The sequence below is a fragment of the Argentina silus genome (assembly GCF_951799395.1).
Source record: "Argentina silus genome assembly, chromosome: 2".
Classification (NCBI taxonomy): domain Eukaryota; kingdom Metazoa; phylum Chordata; class Actinopteri; order Argentiniformes; family Argentinidae; genus Argentina; species Argentina silus.
In genome coordinates, this window is record NC_139656.1 from 11,623,560 (window position 1) to 11,647,333 (window position 23,774).

Here is a 23,774-nt window from a genome sequence, read left to right on the forward strand (position 1 = left end):
CCAATTTGAAGGAACTCAATTCACCAGATGAAAAACAATATAATCTGACCCAAAACTCAAGTATTGGTCAAGCTCTTTTTTTAAAACTCACATAAACCTACATGCATCACATAAACATTTGAATGAAGTATATTATTCTCTAACATCTGTATATGTATACACTCCAATATCTGTTTGATATCAAGTTAGCTGAATCCTTGTTGTATTCACAAGCAATCCCTCAAGCATTTTCCTGCTTCACATTCTGGCTGTGAAGACACACTTTGGAGGCTAAACATTTATAATACATTCTGAACCAATATAGTTTAATTTTGTAAAATATTGATGGGATACCTCTTGAGTGCCTCACAGACAGATGACAGACAGAACAGATTGGTGCAATGGACAAGCCTAACTGAAACTGTAAAAGGATGGAACCCCTCCTGTAGGCCTACATGATATGCAAGTGTGTACGTGTCTGTGAGGGTATAACCCACAGGTTTAAAGGGGCAATCTGGGATTCAAATGACAATAAAATGGTCATCCTGCCACTTTTTTGGTAAATAGCCTAAGAGATGTGGCAGGAGAAATGTAACCACTCTCAAATTTACAGATGGAGCTATGGATGCAGACTGTCCATCCATGAGATGGTTAGTTTTAACCATGTTTTGAAAGCAAACAGTGTGTTTACATTGACATTGTTTACAAACAGTGGAGTAAAACATGGCTATATGCATGTTAAAATGCAATTTCAGCATTGTTTACATTTCGTTGGTGACCCTGCATGGCAAATCAGTGATTTCCGCACCAACAAAAATGCTACCTAAACAACGGGGGGAAATATGGAAAAAACATACAAATGGCACTAGACCTGATCTGTTTGTGCTGAACTACATCCCACATTACTTTAATGTCAAGCTATACCTCGACATTTGTGTTCGTAAATAATCCTATGTTAAAAAAATATACACAATTACAGTAATGGGTCTATATTGCGTTTGGAAAGGCTAGCTTGCTGTGATGCCACTGTGTCGCTGATACAACCAGTCTCTCGCAGAAGGCTACATGTGCATGCTAGAATTGCATGTGTGGCTAGCTTCGCTTATGTTCTCTCTTATAAGTAATGCACACTCAATGCAGCTAGATTGCCAACCTTATCTGAAGTTATACTTCATAAGAAATAAATCACGTTTATTTAGCTACCTGTGTCTGGTGGTGCCCGTGCTCTGATTTTCGGGGCTTTCACTGTCGCTTTTCAGCACTGTATTCCCGTCCTGGGGTCTTCAAAGGCAGCTGCAGAAAAACAGCTTGAACCCTCTGTGCCAAAACACCGCATTATACAAACAACAAAAAAGCGGGTGGATTATTTAAATCTCCACAATTAACGTGAAATACATTTCCTCTGAACAGGGTCTTCCAATTAAAAATTCCCGTCACAACATTTCTATAACATCCGTGTTTTAAAAACTCCCGCTGGACGCCGCGTGAGCAATGTTCAACCAGCTGTTGTCTTGTTTTATGAATAAATACAAACTTCTTTATAAAATATGTTGCCACTTCACATCTTTTTCAGTGGCAATACAGTGACTAAATTTCCCTATGTAATTGAAGGATAGTTTTGTCGCAAAAACTTGCAAACTGAAGCCTTGCGCTAGACCTGTACCGCTGCCACTTCCAAAGACAGAGAGAATCTTTTTCGTCTGATCTGTGTGAATTGAGAGTGCGCAGAGGCGTTTGGGACTGTGCGCGTTCTCGTGGAACGTGCGCATGTAGAGTGTACCGCAATAATTATTGTACATACGGCTCTGGTTCAAAGCAATAATGCACAAATGAATTAATTGATAATTTTTCAAACTTATAAGAGCATTACTCTAAATACATTTATAGCAAATACAGAACAGGACTCATATTGGTAAACTTCACACTGTGGGCAACTCTGTCAAAATTGGAATATGTTTCACTCTATATACTGAGATAGGAATAAAGGAATAAACACAATTGTTTTAATTAAATCTCTGAAACTAGCCATTCTTGCATTTGCATTCTCGTAATGTTCCTTTAAATAATTGTTATCCTACAACTCTGCCATCATCTGGAACATATATGTAATAGCAGTGTGGGTATGTTTCAGTGTACACGTAGACTTGAATAATATCAAAATATTGACAAGAAACATCAATTCTAAATAAGATTATAGTTTCCTTCAAAATGTCTGTTGATATGAGTTCCAAATGACGAAGACAACTGCCCACTTTTTGTTTAGTTTTATTATATGAAAATACAAAACATGTGAAGCAGAGTAAAGGTTACATAAGTATTTAGCTTCTGAAAATGTCAACTCATTAAGTTCCACTCAGCCTACATGGCATGTATATGTCGGGTAGTTGGTACTGTTTATCCAATAAAACACTGCCTAGGGCAGCAGGGCAGACATTCCAATGGGCATGCATTCCTACTTCACATGAGCCTCTCTGGCCAGTCAGCAGAGTCAAATACAATACCAGGTGACTGACAATAGAGACTCCTTGCCATCCTGCTCCACTATCGACTAAAAGGTAAAGATACCCTAAGTACTATACCCCCTGTATATGTGCCATGTATATGTGTTTATGCCCATTCACTTGTATGGGCATAAACAATCTGTACATACAGACCTCAATGCAGTGGCAGCTCAGAATTAACTCATAACATTATTTGCATTTTAAATAATTCATTTCATTAACCAATTGATTAAGACGTCAACTCTCAGCCACAGTCATTGAAGTAGGATGACCAGTTCTAATTTGTGATGGCATGTGTAGTATACCCTTTCAAAAGCATCCCATACATTCCTGGGAAAGGCATTGGTCTGCCCAGAGAGCACAAGTAAAAGCATGATAACAAAGAAAAAGTATGACACATAAGGCTTTGGTACAGCACCATAAACGTTTTGTTTTCTTCTCGTTCACAGAATATAAAATGTGTCAGGGAAATGTAAATATGTTTTCTTATATCAATAATACCTGAAAACGATGAATAAGTAACCCTCTGGGTGCCTCTTGTATGTATCTATCATTTATGCAAAAAAAGCTAAGCAATGTCATTGAAATGGATTGGTTTGAAAGTCACTTTGAAAAGTTATACATGTGATATACATATGAACGGACAAGTGCATTAAATTACATTGGTCTATGTACTAAAACATCTCTAATATGATTTTAGAAAACACAAAACAAAAAAATAAATGACAAATGATGTAATATACACCATTTTAATGTAAACTTACAGCATACAGTAAATTTCAACAATAAACATACAAAGACATTAGAAATACACATTTCTATAGTCATTTTTGTGGAATAAATGATAAACTGAGGTGATGGACAATTAAATAGCAATACATTCTAGTTACTCTACTGGCAAATGTAAAAAGTGTACTGCATGATGATTGAGTATACAATGCTCTAAGATGGTAATATGAAAAAAGAAAAACATTAGTTTGGCATTCTAAGGTACCGAGTTACCTCTGCAATGCTTCCACTAACAGGTTTCCAAAACATGATTTTTCAGAAGCCCTGCAACACAACCTCATAGTGCTGAAAATGGAATTCATCAAGATGTACCAAGAGCAAGGAAGACCATTAGAATGGGACAATATTTAAACATCTGAACAGTACTTTGAACACGTGTATTGCATTTAGTGAGGCATAATGTTGTGAAAAGATGGATGGCTGAAAACTAGTATGGAATTCTCTCATACACAGAGGCTACCGAAAGGGTTAACATTACTGCAGTTGAGTGCTTGTAAACTGACTTGTGAAGCAGTGTTGTAAAAACCTATAAAAAAAGATGTGAAACTGTATCATTACCTCCTAGACCTTGACATACTGTATACAGTAGGACAATGCACTGTTTTATGGTGTCCTGCATCATTTGAAGATCATGTGCAAGGTACCAAAAGAGACATGAACTCATCATGAAATGCTTTCTCGTAACATTGATACTGGGAATATAAATTCATTTTATCTGATTAATCCCTGAAACATCAACACAAATAACATTTACACAGCAATATCCATTACCCCCCCCCCCAAAAAAAATAAATAAAAAAAATAAGAATGAATCTTTGCCAAATCATGAAGCAAATTGTTGTCTGTTGATGTTCTCTTCAACCAAAAATTGCACCTCTAGTTTTGGTAAAGTTTATAGTTTTACCTAATTTGATATCCTACTTTCAGTGAGTAAGCTATCTTTGTAGGTCGAATACCATATCAAACACGACTCCAGTACAACACCAACAAGGGGTCTGTTTTTGGCCCAAACGTTTATTCACAACATACCGTGTTATGGACGGTTCTACAGAACAACATTGTCAGTTGGTAAAAAAAGTAGGTGCTCACAATGTGTGTGAAGCAAGGAGTTAACTCAGGCCTTAAACACCACAACATGGATTGAAAATAGCACCAGTTGTCAGAATGTGTACAATGGAATCGCAAAGTCAATACAATATGCGCCACTCAAGAGTCTGTAGAAAATGTTACCGTCATGTACTGTCTACTGTCTCCTATTTTCGGAGCATCTTTATAATTTGCTGGAACTTTTATAATAAAACCTTTGCTAACTTGAGAGCTAGAGGCAGGAAAACATACATCACATTATAAACAATGTGGCTAAATTGGAAACACACTTACTGTGCTTTCATAAAAACATTAGGAACCCCTAAAACCAAGCAGCAATAAATATCTGTTACATACACATATGCTGTAAAATATCTCTACTTGCACAGTCTGTTGACTAGAGGAATATAGATTACACATATATTGTACTCTGTTGCTACACAGATCACAAGGGAACCTTAGCCAAAACAATTTCTTCCTTTTCCAAAATGTACTCATGTCTAAGACACAAGATACAGGGTTCAGACGTTAGCCAGCTGGAAAACTTAGAGATAAGGCTGTACTGTACCCATCTTGGCAACTGACCTGTACAATGGTGGAGAATTATTGTACAGCCACACATGACACAGTAGATTACATGGTCCCCACTTGGAGTTATTGGACAAATAAACCATATTGGCATATCCAAGTTAAATCCTTAACTTAATATGATTATTGGCTGCAAATAATCATATTGGTAAAATGAAGTGAAGAATTTCTTCCAGTGCTTTCACTAACAATAATCTAACAATAATGTGTTACAGTATCAAGTTGCAACAAACCCTGTATCTTTCTCTTAGTCTATAATAAACTGCTGACACTGCAGACATACTGGTGCACCATTTATTTAGTTTTGTACATAACTGAAATGTTTAGCCACAAAGGCATTATGAGTCAATAGAATGTTAATATTAATCTACTTCTCGTATGATTATCCATTGCTAAAAAGCAACAGATGAATCTAAAAATAAAATAACATAAATAATACACTCTATGAAAACAATTCCCAAAATGTAGATACAACCATATATCGTATATGTGTATTCTATATGTGTTTGATTTATAATATTCAAGAATTATAGCTAATTTGTAGCATTTAGAAGAATTTGACCACTCACATAAAGATCTAGTGGTCTGCTACATCTCACAATGTACCATGGAGACAGACCATATACTCATCAATATATTTTGTGTGCATCATATTCTCATATACAAAAAATATATATGACAAGGTATGCTTTTTAAACATTATTTACACCATGTGACAAAAAGTGTATGTTTTCATGTGCATCTGCTGTAGTCCACCAATAGTCCTTGTTAACTTTTTGTTAACTACTTACAAGGTTGACTGTATCTGTATTGTCTTCTAGGGTTCTATTTCACTGAGTACTGTGCTGTGCACAGTGTCTTCAAGCTTCTCATCATACTGTGTTATTGTTCCTAGGGGTGGTGCATGATGTGGCATTATGTTTTAATTTTACAATATTGGTTGTAAAACCCAAGGGGTACAGAGTTACTATAAATGCTGCAGAAATGGGTGTTTTGGGAGAGAGACAATATAAGTATTTGAAATAACAACAGAGTGTGCTCTACCAGAGGAAGTACAGTGACAAAAACAATTCACTCAAATTATACACCTACTCAATGTTTTACGCAAATTTGTGTTTTAGCACCAGAGGTTCTTACTCATTAGAGTCCAGTAATAAAGTTATGTAGGTGTACAAGTATCGAAACCCAAAACATAGACCTAAATGATCTCTGTAGAGTAGGAACATCACTCCTAGAAAACAGCAAATGTTAATGGCTACAAATCTCATATCCTCAAACCAATCATGCCAGAACTATAGGTAATATGCACAGTATTCCCTCCTTCTCATAGCAAAAGACAAGAATGGTACAATGTTACTTTACAAACCATAAGTTGCAGGCATTATGAGCGATACAGGAGGATTTCTGAAAATGTTTCAAATACACCACAAAAGTACCTATTGCTAAACTGTCAGACAGCATCATGTTTTGTTAATCTTTCTTGTGGCAAAACTCATCTATTGTATGTCCAAAATATCTAGAACAAATCCAGTTTCCAAATCATTTGGGAGGATATAATAATACACTTCATCATTATTTCTGCAAATTAGTGTCCTCACATACAACACACAGAGCTTAGGTATTACACGTCATATGTAGTGCTGAATTACGAAGTTTCAAAAAATATATATCTACTGTATTTACCATTATTAAACAATTCAGCCTGCATTTAAACTTAAAGAAATGGTACATTCCTCTATATTATTCCGTGGCGTGATTCGGCAGCAGCTCATCTTGTCTTTGCTAAGCAAACATTTACTCTAAAAATATGATTTGATGAATACATTTTCACCTTAGACAATTAATAACACTAATCTACTTCTCCTATGGGAAGTGACCCAATGCAGGTGATGCAACTGAAATCATTAAAATTTTAGCTCAACACACAAATTCATACTCCACCACACTATGCTGCTGTGCATTATAACTCTGTTGTTAGTATCTGTGGGAGAGGTGATAGTTAGTATGTGCTTCGATTGCATCTTGATGTTGGTAAAATTCTATCTTTTTATGGAAAGGTTCAGCAATCAGGTTTATCGTTTGTGTGATTCTGTATCTACAGTCGGTCTCTCTCTCATGCTCTCATGCAAACCACAATGTATTGTCACTAGCTCTCGATGAAAGTTGGCTATACAATTATGTGCTCTTATGCAGCTGACTTGCTATTGGCAATTATTTTCTCATGTGACATAATCCCCAAAGTTTTAATGATTATAATGACTTCTAAATGGATCTTTTCTCTACACATCTCTCTTCACTTATAATGTACATGTTCAGTCTTGTATCTGCATTCTCCCCTCATTTTACAGTAAAATTCAGACATTTTAACCATGCAATGATCTCTCACTTCACACTATTTACAGTAAATGTTTCTAAGGTGCACATTAAATGGCATATATTTGTATATTCAACAGAGACATCTACCCTACAGCCTCTTCCTCTTCCTTTGGCCCTTCTGTTTCAACAAGTTTGACACATACAGTACAAGTCCTCTTTTCAATGTTTTGTCTGTTTTAAGTCTTGGAAAAGCCATGAATGATTAATGACTGTACATTCTACATGATAAACATGATAAACATCTTAAACTGTAAAGGGACCTTTTGAATGTTGCAGACTCCTCGTCATGCAGAAACAACAGAATACTACGGAGCCCTAACTAGCCTTTAGGGATATCCTATAAACATCTGCTGCACAGAGTTTGTTGAATTAGTGAAATAGTGAATTGACTAGTTCCTCTCCTCTTGTGTCTGCACAGTATAGTCCCAAAGGTGTATTTAGAAAGGGTTCATCCTTGAATTTGAGTTCATGACCTGTCCTCAAAAGGTCTTTAAAAGGGATGCCATGGTTCAGTTCAGTTTACTTTATTGTTTTACTTTATATGGTTTATTTCAGTGATGGATTTGTATTGTCTACATTGAGACTATAAGCTTGCAAAGTGACTCAATTGATTCTGGCTCTTGATATGAATTACTCATCCAATGAAGTTGCCTGAATTATATCTCTTATACTGATGACATGTCTGTGTGATACAGTACAGTACACCAAATCGATGGGTAATCAATGTTCCACTAAGCTTCCAGTATCAAAATGGAATGACAACTCAACTAGAAATGACAAACTAAATTGTAGAAATGAGATTATAGATACATTAATATCCAGAACAGGAATCAATGTGCATTCTAATAATCAAAACACCAGCTTTTGAGGTCACAAATTGCAAGCAGCATCTGCAACTAGTTGACAGGTAAGTGTTGACTCTCTTTGAGGTGGGAGTTACCTCAATAATAGTAATGCTCTAGAGAAACTAATTTCATAATCTAAACCCCTGTGAATTGTTTTTGTGCAATTAATTTTATATATGAAATCCAAAACATGAGAATATATTGCATATGCATATGTAACTGCATGCATACCTTGTCCAATTTATTTAAAATATATATGTTTTTTATAATACATTGTGCAATATATGCTATAATTGTATGTACAATATATTTCAACATGTAACTGATTATGTTCCTTGCATTTTGGATTTTTTATATTGATATCACTTCTGAATGGAGAATGAGAAAATCATGCCAATATAAGATAAACTCCTAAATAGGAGGAATATAAATCTTGTCATGTAAGAAAATAAATATATATTCAAAACCATATTACTAACGTGAGAAAACACCTCAATATTAATTTGACATGTAGAACATTCTAATCAGTTGACTTGAATAGGTGGACAAATTGTATCTCTTTTCTCTTCCTTTACATATTCTTGTTGAAGCGAGAACAATACTTTGAAAGATCCCAAATTGAAAACACGATTTTGAAGTGCAATTTACCATTGACACACAGACCTAGCACAATGCACTTGCTAAATGGACCACATCACTTCCAATAATTATGTGTTCAGAAAAGCACAGCATGCCAATTAATAGTTTCCTGCATTGACATTGAAAAGTTGCCTAAGAGTGTTTACAGCAGACCATCCAAGTCTCTGAATCGTCAGTCCAATCGTGAGTGACAACATTTGACCTAAGCTATTTCTCTGAAATTTATCAAGTTTCTCAACTGAAGTCCAAGGGAGAATCACAGTTTACATGTTGGGGCACAAGTCAATGTTGTGCCAAGTCATAATCTGGACTAAATCAGACTTTCAATGGAGACTCCCCATTGAAGATGCTCTATCGTCTCAGAGAAGGCTTATAGTAAGTAGTCTTATAACTTTCTTCTATTTTGGCGTAGTGCAGCGTAACACAGATAACAGCACCATCACAGAAAACACAAAGTCAGTTTTTGTCTTCCACAGGGGCCTATATGACTTTGCATCTATCCCAAATATGTCATCTGCTTCTTCCAATAACATAACATACACAAAGTTTAAAAGAGTATCTTCATCCATGAAGCAAGACTAAATCTACACATTCTGCCTCAGAGACACCAAGATTAATGTCAGAAGGCTTATGTACTGTACAAAGCATGTTCAATGATTTATACTGTACCAACCATAAAACATCAAATGTTCAATAACAGTATCCATTCAAATGACTGGTTGCAGTCATTCCTATGAATTTGCTCATGCCTCTAACCAAATGTAATTATTTGTTTAGCACCTTAAGTTGTCACTAATAGTGCCTTTTATGTGTAGTGTTATAATGTATTTTGTGAGAAAACTGCTTGATGGATACTTATCGTAGACTTGTCAGTTCCCCAACCGTACAGTGGGTTACATATTGGTGTTCCTCAGTGCCAGCTGACGTTACAGAGAGATGTCAATTGGAGACACAGCTGTACCACCTCATGCCCAAATCATAGTGCCAGCTTTCAGGAATTCAGAAACATTTCAATCAAACAGGAGTGAACCAAAATGGACAAGAGGTCACAACTGCACAGCAGCACCTGTGTTCCTATGGATGACACAATTGCAAACACACTTCAGCTTCTCTTCTCTAACCACCCCCAGAACACCCCCAATTGCCATAACCCACATGGTTCAGACTTACTGAGTCCAGATATGTTTATATCTACAAGAGAATATTTGTTGATCTATATAAAAAAGAAGCACCCGATGACAGAAACACAGTTTAGAAAATAAAAACTTTGGCTGCTTTTAGCCCTGTTGTACTACAAGATGCTCCTCCTTAGATATTTTTAGGAGAAGAAAAATAAATGTCAAGATGTTTCTCCTCATTACAGCCATGTATAATTACAAGCACATAAAGATAAAAAGACTCCAAGGCTAAGAATACAGCAAATTGTCGTCAAAGGCAGTTACTTTCATAAAAATTTAAATAAAACATAAATTATAAAAAAAAACTAAACTGAAGCAGACAACCAGAAGCCCTATCAAGGCCATATAAAGCCTTTTGTTCAAATAATCAGGCCCTCCCATAAGAATGAAAAAAATACTATAGTATACTATGGCACAAAATCCTATACTCCTCTCAGTACAGTACACAATGTTTATGGATTAAGGAAGTTGTAGTATTTTTGGCATTACTATAGTACTTTTTAAATAGGATTTGGAGCCCTTTGAACTACCCATAATGCTACAGTCAGTGTGCAAGGAAAAGTGAAGATGGCATAAAATAAAGGAACAGAGATAAATCTTCAAGATTTTGCTCCAGTGCAAACTCCTTCCCCATTTGAAGAAATACACAATACTAGCATGAGTAGTATAGTACGAAGGGGTGCATGCCACAATGAAATCCATTTGATGAGAGATGCACAGTACAGTATTATGTTAAAATGTAGCTTAATCCCAATTGAATCTCTTCAACTCTGCCTATTCAAAATAATAAATAATTTCAGTATTTGTGCTTCCTGTATGACTGACATTCCCCATAAGGAAAGAATAATGACGATTATGTTAATGAAATAAATGTCTGTACCGATTTTACTCAATTGCACAATCAATTCCAAATTTGATGATGGATACTCTATGTCTGCAATATAGGCTATATCATCTACATATAGCATAATATGCTAGATTTTCCACAATAACTAAGAAAACCATGGTCATGGTGAGCCAAACGACCAATAAGTTAGGGATTTCTGCCCTGGATGGATTGATGATTTTCATGATATCATCCAGTTGAATTTTTACATTCAAATATATCAACTTGAGTTTACAAATGTGTCAAATTTCAACAGAACCATGCAGAAATAAGTCACAAGAAAAGAAACCACATCAGTACAGTTGTGTTCAGCTAACTGAGCCTTGTCTTAGTAGTGCCATGTACTGTGCTCTGAGGTATACTTTGTAGGACGTGAAAACCCTGTGTTTATGTGGTGAGTCTCTTGGAGGGGAGAGACTGCTGGCAGAGTGAAGCAGGTGAGGGGGTTGTGAGCACTATGGTGAGGTGCTGTAAACTGAGTGCCTACTAAGCTCTCTGAGGTGTTTTGACACTGGGACTATGATCTAAGTCTCTTTGTGAACAACAATGTAAAACTGTGGTCCAAAATGAGATATAAAAAGAAAACGTTGGATTATTTTTTGAATGGCTAGACATTTTGACGAGGAAGCACAAGAAGCTTTCCTTTAAAGAGATGTTTTGCACTGGAGAAAAACTTAGACAATTAGTCTTACTTTCAATTTCTTAAATAAAATAATGTATTTCATTGATTTGTGAAGGTGAATGTTAAATATTTTAGATAAGGGTTAGTTTTCTGGCTGGGATTTTGTGGCATTTGGGGGCGAAGAGTATAACCTTGTCCCAAAGAGATCAGAGGAGTGTGGAGTGGTCTGGGTCCATAGTGTCCATGCTGGCCAAAATGGCCTTCTGGTCCTCCCGGGGTGGGTGGCGGTACAGCAGAGCGGAGAAGCGGGCGTATGGGTCTTGTCTGACGGGCCGTTTCTTCTTCTTGCGGAGGTAGAGAGCTTCTTCGGGCTGGAGTACCTGAGAGGTGTAGGGCTGCTGGGTCTGAGAGGCGGAGACACCTGTAAATAGGAACGGGATAGCGGAGGTGAGAGTTCAGAGAGCGCTCGGTCAGGATAAGGAGCAGTGGAAGGATCCTGGGTGCTATAACACAAATATAGGGCAGGAAGACAAGGCATACAAAGCAAAGCAGTACAGATCAAAGTGAACTTTGTTCCAATTCAAAGCAAAACCTTTGAATTTGTGTTGTAATAACAATGTTTTTTGGTTGTATCATTGTATAATATTCATGATGGTAAATGGTATGTTGCAGCAATGTCTAAATCCAAACACTGTATAAACCTATGTAAAAGGATGTTGATTCACTGTTTTGTGCCAACCATAGCGAGATTATGGAAAATAACTGTGGGACAATCTTAAAACAAAACGTTGCACAGTAAAATGTGGTAACACCATCATACCATTTTGGTTTATGATTGTCATCCACTGTTCCTTCCTTTATGACTGTCAACATTGGCAGTTGACAGTCAGCATCAGGCCATCACACAGTTGAAAATAATACTTTTTAAAATATTGTCTATTTAACATTTTAAAATGTTGCCTATAAAACAGGTTTTCTGAAAATCATCGCACAACATTGTGACAAGCTTGCATGTGGACTGTAAAGGGACGTTTTTTTACATGTCATTATTTGACAGTCATGATCCAACATTATAACAAAGTTGCCCATTGATTCCTAACCAAAGGGAAGTAAAAAAATAAATGTCTTTACATTATTAGAACTTTAATGCTTTACTTAACATAAGCTTTAAGAGTACTTTTTCCTTGCACTGCAATTGAATAAACACAGTTCTTTAAGACACTGTTTGGGATTCAAACCAACAACATTCTGGTTTGTTGTACATTGTTCTGTCCACAATGCCACTAGTCCAAAATGGGTAAAAATGGGGTTCACATCAAATACTTTAATTGATGTTGTAAAGACATTCTGTAACACAGAAAATAATTGGACGTGTTGAACATTTGTAAGACAAAAATGCGTTCTTGTTGTAAAAGCCTTTTCAGCATGGTCTGAACTTTACCCTGTTTTACTACTATGTCTTTTAAAATAAATATTCATTCTGTTATTCAATGTTTTCATTCTAGTTCTGTTTTTAACCTCATTTGCATGGTGTGTCTAGTATCGTTACATTATCCCATTATTGATATAGGCTATGCATCATGTTAATTTTTTTTAAATTCTTAACATTTGTGAGCCTAATGGTAATAGAGGTGTATAATCTATTATCTATAAAATTGACACTTATTGTACAGTAATATGTGTTTATTTTAAAATGTAAAATATCAAAAAAAAAAAAAAAAAAAAAAAATATATATATATATATAAATCTAAAGTTTATTAATGACTGAGTAACTTTAACCAGATTAAATAATATATTATACTAATACACTTGTATCACACTTTGAGGATTAAGAAATCCTCAGTATGTAATAGAATAGAAGTATACCCCAACAACATTAGACAACTAGGCAAAAAACACTGAAGATGTTGAAATATGTCTGTAAAAGTCAATTAAATCAATGGAGTGTAGATTAATTGAAACACTAGATAACTAGTGCTCAGGCCAATTTATAGCAAAGTGCAGATGTGTGGTCTTCCCAAAATGTAGTCATGAGGATATAACTTGAAATCTGCACTGACCTGGTGACACACAAAGTAAAGCATAATGTCTTACAAGAGGTTATACATTCAAATCCCAAGTGAGGACACATCAAAAAGAGTAGAGTAAATTAAAATGTCATCCTGAATGCTTTTCCACTTGTCTGGTTTGGACTAGACCTTGGATGGATTAGCCCAGACAGTTTTTACATATTTGCTTCCTTAGATACTGACTAGTCATATAGGGCCCCATATATTCTGGAAATCCAAAACACCTTGCAGACACTCCAAACCAACTAATATTATGACAGAATCCCCCTCTGAATATGTTGTCTGCATTATATTTTTGAAAGTCACTTTACTAAGCTTTAGCATTTTGTTACCATGACAATGAAACGCAAAATGTGCAACAGCATGACTTTTCAGTCTTCGGAGAGGAATTCTATCATGTTATTAATTGGATTAGAGTGTCTGCAAGGTGTTTTGGACATATTTCCAGAATGAATGGGTCCTTATTGTAGGGCCTTATAGGTTGTCAGTTACAGCACAATCTGAAGGATCGGCAAGGTAGTGTGGCTATGTATTGTTAATAACAAAGCATATCTTGATATTAATTATCTGACTCCAAGTAACTTAATTAACACTATGTGCAGAGAATTGTTGATGTTGTTGGTTAATTAGAGCAAGAATGGTTAGTGAGAATAAATCAAATGAGGCTTTAATAACAATGTAAATGTATACAACTATTACAAGGCAAATACTTGATAGAGAAATGTTACGTTGTACCCTCATGGTAAATGCATACAGAGAGAGGTAGAGAGGACAGACCACATGGTCTGTTTACTGTACTCAAAGACAACAGCTGACCAGAAAACAAAGAGAAAGTTCCTCAACATTCTATTTTACTTATGGTCTTCCAACCATAAGTATTCAAATCAAGAGCTGTTTGTAAGGGAGAACAAATCAGACATCATCTTGTCTGTAACTAAAAACTGTCTGGGCTAATCAATTGGTAGCAAATCGGTACAAGTTATCCATGCTGACTAGCACCCTGACTAAAAGCCTACCCTGCAAACAAAGTGCATCTCACTCAACTAGATGAGGATAGTGAAACAGCTATTTTCAGAGGTAGTGTGACAGGATACAACACTTGAGGCCTCACCTGTTTTTCTTCTGGATTTTGAGTTGTTGTTATTGACCACCATCTTCTTGGCCTTTTTAATACGTTGGTATCTCAGTGCCTCAAGCCTCTCAGACCCCACAGGTGCACTCTGCGCACCTCGATGTTTTCTGAGAGTAAAAGAAGAGGGAGAAAACATGTAACCCCCAGGGCAGATCTGTCAAGTGGACTTGAACACCAAATCCAGGGCCCAAACCATCTCAAATCAGTGCTGCTAGTGTCAAACTAGAGATGCTTCACTTTACCTAAGGAGACACATTGTTATGTTAAAAGATTTGCTTGACTTCAATCTACCATGTTTCGTGTGCATTCGGATGAATATTCTATGAATTGTTCAATACACCAATCAATGAAATAATATGATGTGAAGCTAGAGTCACTCTTGACATGTTTGTTAGTTAAACCTGATACAATGATAAAAGTAGTCAATTTACCTCAAGACGAGTGGCAAGAATATAACAGTACTAAGGTTTTAGAGAAAAGGAGAATTAAACAAGTTACACCTCAGATATAAATGTAAATAACAACTCTATGTTTTTACACTACTAAATACGGAAAATCACATACTGTAAATGTAATTCTAGTTCAAACACTCATAAATATGGCCCTTAGAGGCCAATTATGAAACAATATTGTTATTTGTAGAGTATGCATGAGTACATTCTTAGCCGTCCAACAGTGTCTGTAGTCCTCCCTTCCAGATACAGAGGCACTTTAAAATGGCAGCCGACAGATTCTGCCACAAACACACCAGGTTCTCAAAAGGCACAGAAAACAAATAGCATTACAGAGGGGCCGTCCTCCAGCTGGGACTGCAGAGAGAAATTGAAGGCCATTAGTAGAGGGGGAAAATCACAGCTGAGCAACAAAGCATCATCAATATGTATTCATAGACATGGATACTGTCTACAATGGGCTTCACCATGCTGACAGGGGGAGAGATGGCGGGAGGGAAAAATGGCTACTTGGGAACAGTCACATAACGGAAAATAAGCCAAAACCAAAAAATGACTCACTTGGACAACAAATGTAACAAGAGTTTATTCAGATATTGAATAATAGTGTTATTTTTTTGGAACTGAAGAGCAATATTTAGCGATGGCATGCATGGCAGTTTGCACATGGAACAAGACTTTAAAGGGGAATACCTTGAAAGGCACTTTATAGGGCACTCAACACAAAAAGTGGTTCTTAGTCCCCCTCACATCCTGGGCTAATGGTACTGTATGTGTCCCACAGTAAAAATAAAAATAGTGTGTAAAAGACACTTGCTTCACATGGTAGTGAGAACTGTTCTGCAGTCCAGACTTACAAGTGTAATTGTGTTATATATATGCTTTGGGTCATGCAGAATAATGAAGGGAGATAAGATAGCCAAAGAAACACAATATTTCTGAGGTGTATGGATCCAAAATATTTTCAAGTGATGTCATCATACAAATGTACCTTTATAAAGAAATGGTAGTGTCTGTTGCTTGAGAAAATACTAAGAATATTTCAAGTCAAGGAAGCTCTAACAGTGTGGCCATTGCAATGAGGATATAACCATCAAAGCCAAGACTGTATTATTATAATTTTTTTGACAATAGATGCATCTGCTCGCTGTTATTAAAGGCACGAAAGAGATCGATAAGTGCAGTTCCTTATCTGCCAAGACACATGATTTCACATCGTTATGCTTCTACTGTCAATTGAACAGACAATATTTCTGTCCAAGCCTTGCTTGTGCAATGACTGATCTTCTAGCATTTGGTTGATATTAACACATGAAAAACATGTATGTCAGCTGTACAATAAGCCATACAAATATTCCATTTCAAATGAGTGTCGTTAGCATACATCTCAAGCATGAAGCTATGTTGGTGAAATGTGTCTAACCTAGTCAATTATTTAAAAGGTGACATATGCATACTTAAATCAGAATGCATACTATATTAAAGACTGCAGAACTTAAAATGCATAGCTAGAGTGGAAAAAGAAAAGGAAAAAACTGAAATGAACTACAAGTTGATCGAAATAAACTAAACAAAGCCAGGCCCAACGACTTGTATTCCCCTTTAAAGGACGAGGTGATCAAAAGCCCCACCTGCTGCCCCCCCCCTTTCAGACATGGATCCAACCCTTACCTATTGCGGTGTAGAGGACCTGGTCACAACAACGCTGCCCAGATAGCTGAGATCAATCAAAAACAAAGCAGGTAAGACTCCAGGAGCCATCAAGAACCACCAACTGCCCCAAATTGATATAATGGAGACTTTGCAACACATGAAAGCGGACAGTCCCTGCAACACGCTTCGCCCAACAAGCCTCCCCTGGCAGTCAGACCTGGGGGTGTCCTGGGGGGCAATGGAGGGGTGGGAGAGAGGGTGGTTGGGGTGGGGTTGGGGTGGAAGGTAAGGGAAGAGGCGGTCATGCAGTCAGGTTACTAAGGACGAGGATGGGGCCCCCTGTGCCTGCTGAGATGGACTCTCCTAAAAGCACCCCTCTGTATGATAAATAAGGAGTGCTAAAAGCTTTGGGGTTAGACACAACAATGGGTGTTTGTTTTGTCTGAGATTCAATTGGGATGCACATGTGGGATTCCTCCTGTTGGGTGAAAGCAGGGTAAAGCATGACACAAATGGAAAAACAGGGATCTTGTGGTGATGGCCCTCTGATTCCAGGCATTTAGGGGCTTGTATTGAACAAACTGCACACTGCATTGGAATGGTTTAAATATAATGGCATCTTCTCCAAAGACTTACTGTAGCCCCAAAAGGTTTGTTGGGTAATCTGTGAAGCAAATTGTTTTTCTTGTCAGGTCATAAAGGGTTTGTTCCACAATTTCTGAATGAGAATTTATAGAAAAGGGAGCTTTGTTGGGATTTTTCGAAAGACAAGTTTGGTACAGTGCTTCACAGGTTCAATGGATGAATCTTTGAAATTAGATGTCTGACATGAAAAGCAGCATTGATTGAGTTGAGAACTACAGAACTCTCAAGCACATCAAATAAATATATACAGCAAAAATGGTTTCATCTAAGGATATGTAAAATCTGTTGACAAAATTGTATGTGCATATACACTCTATCCCCAGTTTTCCTGACAAGTGCTCTTAAGAAGATCTTAGAGAGCCCTTTCAGTAACACAGCATTCAATTCAGGGCAACCTAACATGTTCAAGCAAATTTGGCTGGGGCAGATGAGACATACATCTCTCCCTGGAAGCCTAGTGCACCTACCCTGAAGCTGACAACTGGGGTGGAGAGGGCTCGGATGGAAGGACCTCCTCAGTCCTCCTCTGGGATGGCATCTGCACAAAAACGCTACTTTCCATGGGGGGTGATGGGGACTGGGATGGGTAGCTTGTTGCGGAGGTGGCAAAGGCCATGTGGGAGCGGTAGCTGGGACTTGCCCTCCTGCTACCCTGGCCTTGGGCAGGAGAGGAAGAGGGAGATGACCTCCGGGAGAAACTGGCTACAGAGGGGGGCAGCAGGCTGATCTCTGACATCTCTGGAGGTATTGGGTGCTGGACGATGCTAGAACGGGGTCGGGGACGCACTACAATATCTGGGGAGCCATTGTGGGAACTAAGGGGGCTCTGGGTGAGGGGGGAGAGGCGGGAAGGTTGGAGGACCACCTGATGCATGCTAGGCTCCATTCTACGAGCCTGCCTGGGGCTGAGCCGGTGGGTGGGTTCGAACCACCGGGTGTCCAGGCTACTGAATGTGCTAGGGCCCATGTGGGCCGCTGGGTCGGGGTAAGGCAAAACTGGCACACCCATACCGTGACTTGTGTGTCTTAGCTGCCCTAGACTCTGTGCCTCTTGCATAGCTAAACGCTTGGCCGGAAGGCCCTGAGGCTTGGCCTTGCTGGGAGACTTGCCTGGGCGGCTCTTTGGGGCCTCCAGCTGCAGGACACCAGGGTATGAGGGCATCTGGAGGGAGAAGGGCTGGAGAGCACTCGGGGGAAGAACATGAGGAGGAGGAAATGGGTGTTCCATGTGGAGATGCATAGGGTGGCGTGGTGGGAAAATGAAGTGGGGCCCCTCCAGACTTGCAAAGGTGAAATCTGGTCTCTGCCAGATCTCTGGGGAGCGAGAGGAAGAGGTGAGCGTCAGGGGAAGGGGGAAGCCTGAGACGGCATAGTGTTGGATATCTCCCTCCCCCATCTCTTCTGGGATGACAGGGTGACGAAAGGGACCTTCAGGATGGTAAGGGGGGGACGACATGACAGAGCTAAGTGGGCTGGTATCAGGCATATAGAAAGGAGGTGGGGGGTCGTGTTCTCCAGGGCTACCAAGGTAGCCATAGAAGTGGCCGTGGGGGAAGGCCCTGTGGTGTAGGGAGCTTCGGATCTGACCCGTGGCCTGGAGCCGACTGCTCTCCATGATGGTCATACCTTCCATGGGCCTCTGGAAGCGGGGGCTGTAGGCTGGAGGCTGCATGTAGGACTCTTGGCTGGAGGACATGGGGGACATCTGGTGAGGTCGCAGGGTTGCCATGACAGGGGGCATAGGCCCGGGATCGTCATTCTCCTCATCTGACTGCCGGAATTCAGGATAGAGGTCGGACTCCTCGACAAAGGGGAAGCCTTCGATTCGCCGGGGCTTGACAGACATCTCCATTTCGGAGGGGTCCATGACGAAGCGTCCGTCGGGGCCTCGGCTGATCAATTCGATGGGCGTGGTGGCTTCCGCCTCATGCTTGGAGACGCTGTACTTCTTGCTAGTTATTGCTCTCTTGGTCTTCTTGTAAAGGGAGAGTTCTTCTTTCTTCCCCAGACTTGGAGGGATCTTCTTGACATGCAGACCATGGCCGTCCTCAGATGACTCAGATGGTGGTCCCATGGAACGCATGCTCTCCGGACTCACTTTACCAGAAGACGACCTGAGGAATAAGCGAGAGGGAGAGGGACCGTCAATACCAGATCCTCTAACTCCTCAACTCGAAGCAGCAAAAAACAAACCAAAGCACCTCCATGATGACCTTACAGTTTGTCAATCATCTGCTGAAAATTATGTTAATTCTGTCAACTTTTGAAATCAAATCCCAAGTCACAATTTTAAAACTGACACTGTTTATCCATCCATCTTTGAAAAAAGACATCTTGAACCAGCAAGCTCTGACCATGACTGTTTGACCTCTCAGTATTTTCCTAAAGATCACTTGGGGATCTTTGACACAGCTACATTTCTTTATCAACATGACACATTCTATGTCCCGAAGCTGTGATCATTCCCATTAACGATCATGTTCTGGATATAACATGGATGGATGGTCTTTATCAGGAACTTGAGAAATCCATTTTTTTGGAAAGCTCTGCTGAAATAAATGCAGACACTGTTGAGTCATAAGCCCATGGTCTTGGCATGGGGTCAGATGCCGCATAGATTCTGAATAATGTCTCTTTGAGATACAGGGTAAACCATCTCTGTGCTCCCCAACATTCATATTTGCACAAATGCATTGTTTTAATAGCCTTAAAATTTGATATTAGATTTCCAATGTGCTGTCTTTGATTATCTGTGACAGTGTAATTGATCAAAAATCAGTTCATTTTTGGAATCTCATTGATTTACTCAGTGGAGCAGCTGAACACTTGTACCTTTAGGTTAGGTATCAGTTGGCGATTCCATTCACTGTGCCTTCTATAAGCGTACAACATAGCCAACATGAGGTAATGACTCATACAACATGTGCATCCCACCACCCCCCAGTTGCCAAATGACTCAGGACACTATCTTTACCAGTGGGTATCCAACCTTTTTCCTCCTTTTTTTTCTGGAGATGTCTTGTCATTACTCAAATTTCCCTGGGTCACATACTCTCAAGTCATCATCATCATCCTCTCTGTCACTGTATTTATTTAAGTGGTGGTAGAGTTATACATAACTGTATATCAAATTGTGTTGATTGAGGACAATAATGGGTAGTTTTCTGCCATTATAAAACACACTTAGAATCATCATGGTGCAGATTAAGCTATATCTATGAATGTATGTGCTTAAATCCATTTAAAATTTGAGTTAGTCAAGAGAGTATTTATGTTACCAAGAAATGAGGAATAACAAGCATTTTCCAGAAAACAAGAGAGAAAATCAGGACATTTGAAGCCATAATAACTTTATTCAGAGTAACAAAATACAAAGCTTGGCTGAGGCTTGAACTGTTTTTTTTTTTTTTTTTTGCTGAATCACTAAGGCTTGTGCTTGTGATGGCTGCGCTGGCAATGGAGGAGCTGAGTTTCCAAGGCAACTGACAGTTGAGGACCCGCATTGAAAAGCAATGACGTTCTCTCTGCTACACATGCCAAGCTGCAGGAGGATACACCGTCTGTCATGGTGCAGGGTCTTCAAGTATAATATGTGACACTGACAAACAACATCTGCTTTCTCAGGACACAGAGCAGAACCCACCTTCAAGACACTCCATTAAAATGTTAAACACTATCTAAAACTAAACAGTCAAAAATCACCGATATTTGAATATAGAGAAACAACTATTACAGGAAATGCTATACAGTTCTGTTCAGTCTTGAACAATCAACTCAAAATGTGATAATATGCTGGCTTGTTTGTTTGTTTTTCTAAATTAATAGGGTACAGAACTGTGTATTCTGTTATTTCTCATGTTAAGATTGTCACTGCTCATATTACTACAAGAGAAGAGATTAATACATACTGATTACAGCATGAAAAGCATTTAAAAATGACAGCCTCAAATGAATTCTCCTGATCATACTCACTGGTTTCAATACAATGCTGTTAAATTGCAAGTGCTAACAAAAACAACATAACTTACCAATACTGTATATTACTATACTGTACATACTGTAAATACTGTACAATGTGCTTCTATACAGTGCTTGGAGCACCGTTTGGCACTGATATTGTACATGTATGCTTACCATTAAATACATACTTACACCTACTAGACTCAAGGCTAAATAATGTTGACTGCAAAGCATAGAAAGGAGGGAAAACACGTGTCAAGGTACCCGCCAGGAAAAATAGTACTGAGTTAAGAAGGTATCACATGAAATCAATTGATACAAGACAGAAAAAAGGAAAGGTTTGAAGGTATTGCAGGGTTAGGTCAAGCTCGGGTATGCAGGGATGGGTTCGTCACAAACAGGCAACGATTCAGAGGCCGCTTTGCCGCAAAATATCTGGAAGGACACAAGGCACATTCAGCTCAGGCTTCTGTGACATACAGTACCATAGACCACACAATGGAGCGTCATTGGACAATCTCAATGTTGTCCATTCTGCGTCAAAAGATTGTTAATGTAACTTAGATAAAAGGAATAGTGAATGAACCCCAGGGTTAAAGGAACTGCATTATTAACAACTTTATTGACCTTTATGTGTGACATTTTTAAATGTTATTACATAAATAAACATTATTTTTTTTAATGTTTCAGAGGAATATGACTTTGTGACAAGACATCTGTGATTTGTGTGTCAATTTCTTACCTTAAGATATAGACTATGCCAAGAAAGACCATGATTTCTGTTTCTTTACACATTGTGGACAAGATAAAAATGGATAAAGAATGGCTAACATTTTGCAACAATAACAGGAAGTGCCCATTTCCACATTTGGATAACAAACAGAAATGAAGGTCTCTTCTCACTCATGGACATCTTACAAGGTATAGAATTGATAAATGTGAATTGATAACTGAAAATTTTAATAATGATGCTTAGATTAGCAATGTCCTCAAACGTCAGCTTCTGTTGATATCCTGTATATTGCTGATACAGGAGATACATTATTGACAATATCTCCAACAGGGACCCCACAGTGTGCTTTTGGACCGATATTTTCCTGTTGCTGTATACCAGACCAGTTCCCTTTGTATAGCCAACCCAATCCATGGATGACTTCCAAATACTGTACATCCTTGACCTGCAAGGTCATTAGTCCACCTATGCTCAACTTTAACCAGGTGGGGCCAGAGTGAGCTGCTACATCCATGAGCATGTTGACATAGGTTGCAACGTGCTGGAGTTATAAACCTAGTGCATGGCACTGAATAAACTAGTAAGAAACTAAGAAATCATCTTTCTCTTTACTTGAAAATCACAAACAGATCAGATATCATACATCATACAAGATGGTCTCTTAAACCTTATGTTATCAAATAGGTGTGTCAAGACAGGGTATTTTATCCCTCACAAAACTACAGAGATGCCACCACCTGCTGGATATACTCTATAAGACTATGGTAGCTCCTATGCCTTTAAAACAAACAAAGCCTCAGATGGGGTTAGATACTGGAAAACTTCTTTATCTTTTCAATCATGTTGCATCTCCCATGAGTGGACCACCAGGGCACTTGGGGCCCTGACGCTCAAAACGTGACCGGTGTACAGTAGTTGTGACCGTGCCACCGTGCCCAGCACATGAAAGCATGCGGCCAAGCCAGCCAGCGCACACTGCCATGGGAGCTGAACAAGGTGCAGGGGGCACAGGCACACTCACTGAGGGCTGGAGGGTGGGGGCCTGTAGCTGCTGGCGTCCGGCCCCTCCCAGTAGGGCTCAACACCGGGCAAAGGGCTAAGAGGAGTCCTGCGGTGGGAAACACAACAAAAGACGGGGAGAAGAGAGGAAGAGGAAGAGGGGAGAAGGGAGGGTGAAGGCTGTCAATGAGGCTTCCAAAGATCCACACAGCAAGAGAGAGTAGTGACAGAAAATGGAAAGAGAGATAGGAGAGAAAGAGAAAGAAAAAGATGGAGTAATCAAGAGAAGCGGGAGGAGAGAGAGAGCAGGTAGGAGAAAGAGAAAAGGAGAAAGGGAGGAAGGGAGAAAGAGATGGAGAAATAGAGCAAGCAAGTGAGAGAGAAAGTGAGAAGGTGTTAGAGAGAGAGAGAGCGAGAGAGAGAGGGCAGGAAGGGGCAAGAGAAAGAGAGAGGAGGAATTAGAGATGGACGGAGGCAGAAAAGACAGGGAAGGAGCAAAAGACACAAGAAAAGATGTGGCCAGTCGACAGTTCTCCATTTATTAGTTACAATGAGTCATACAGCAGCATACAATTATATGCCCACACATGCTTGGAGGATAGTGTCAATTCATGCATTCAGAGGTATCTGGGATACTGTAG

General features: G+C 38.9%; 2 protein-coding genes across 3 annotated transcripts in view; both read right to left on the bottom strand.

The window, feature by feature from the left end:
* The window catches only part of arhgap32b (Rho GTPase activating protein 32b), a 135,776-nt gene extending 134,242 nt beyond the window's left edge, over positions 1-1,534 (bottom strand). The window contains exon 1 of one of the 2 annotated variants that reach the window (XM_083665382.1): positions 1,183-1,534. The gene's annotated coding sequence lies outside the window, so the exon portion shown is untranslated. The remainder of the gene's footprint in view (positions 1-1,182) is intronic. The other variant, XM_083665383.1, reaches the window with a different exon arrangement.
* Positions 1,535-11,695: 10,161 nt separating this feature from the next.
* igsf9bb (immunoglobulin superfamily, member 9Bb) overlaps positions 11,696-23,774 on the bottom strand; it is a gene marked incomplete at both ends in the record, with an annotated part of 129,048 nt that continues 116,969 nt past the window's right edge. The window contains 4 exons of the mRNA XM_083664980.1: positions 11,696-11,910; positions 14,671-14,798; positions 17,909-19,555; positions 23,156-23,242. Coding sequence (XP_083521106.1) covers positions 11,696-11,910; positions 14,671-14,798; positions 17,909-19,555; positions 23,156-23,242 — 2,077 coding nt within the window. The remainder of the gene's footprint in view (positions 11,911-14,670; positions 14,799-17,908; positions 19,556-23,155; positions 23,243-23,774) is intronic.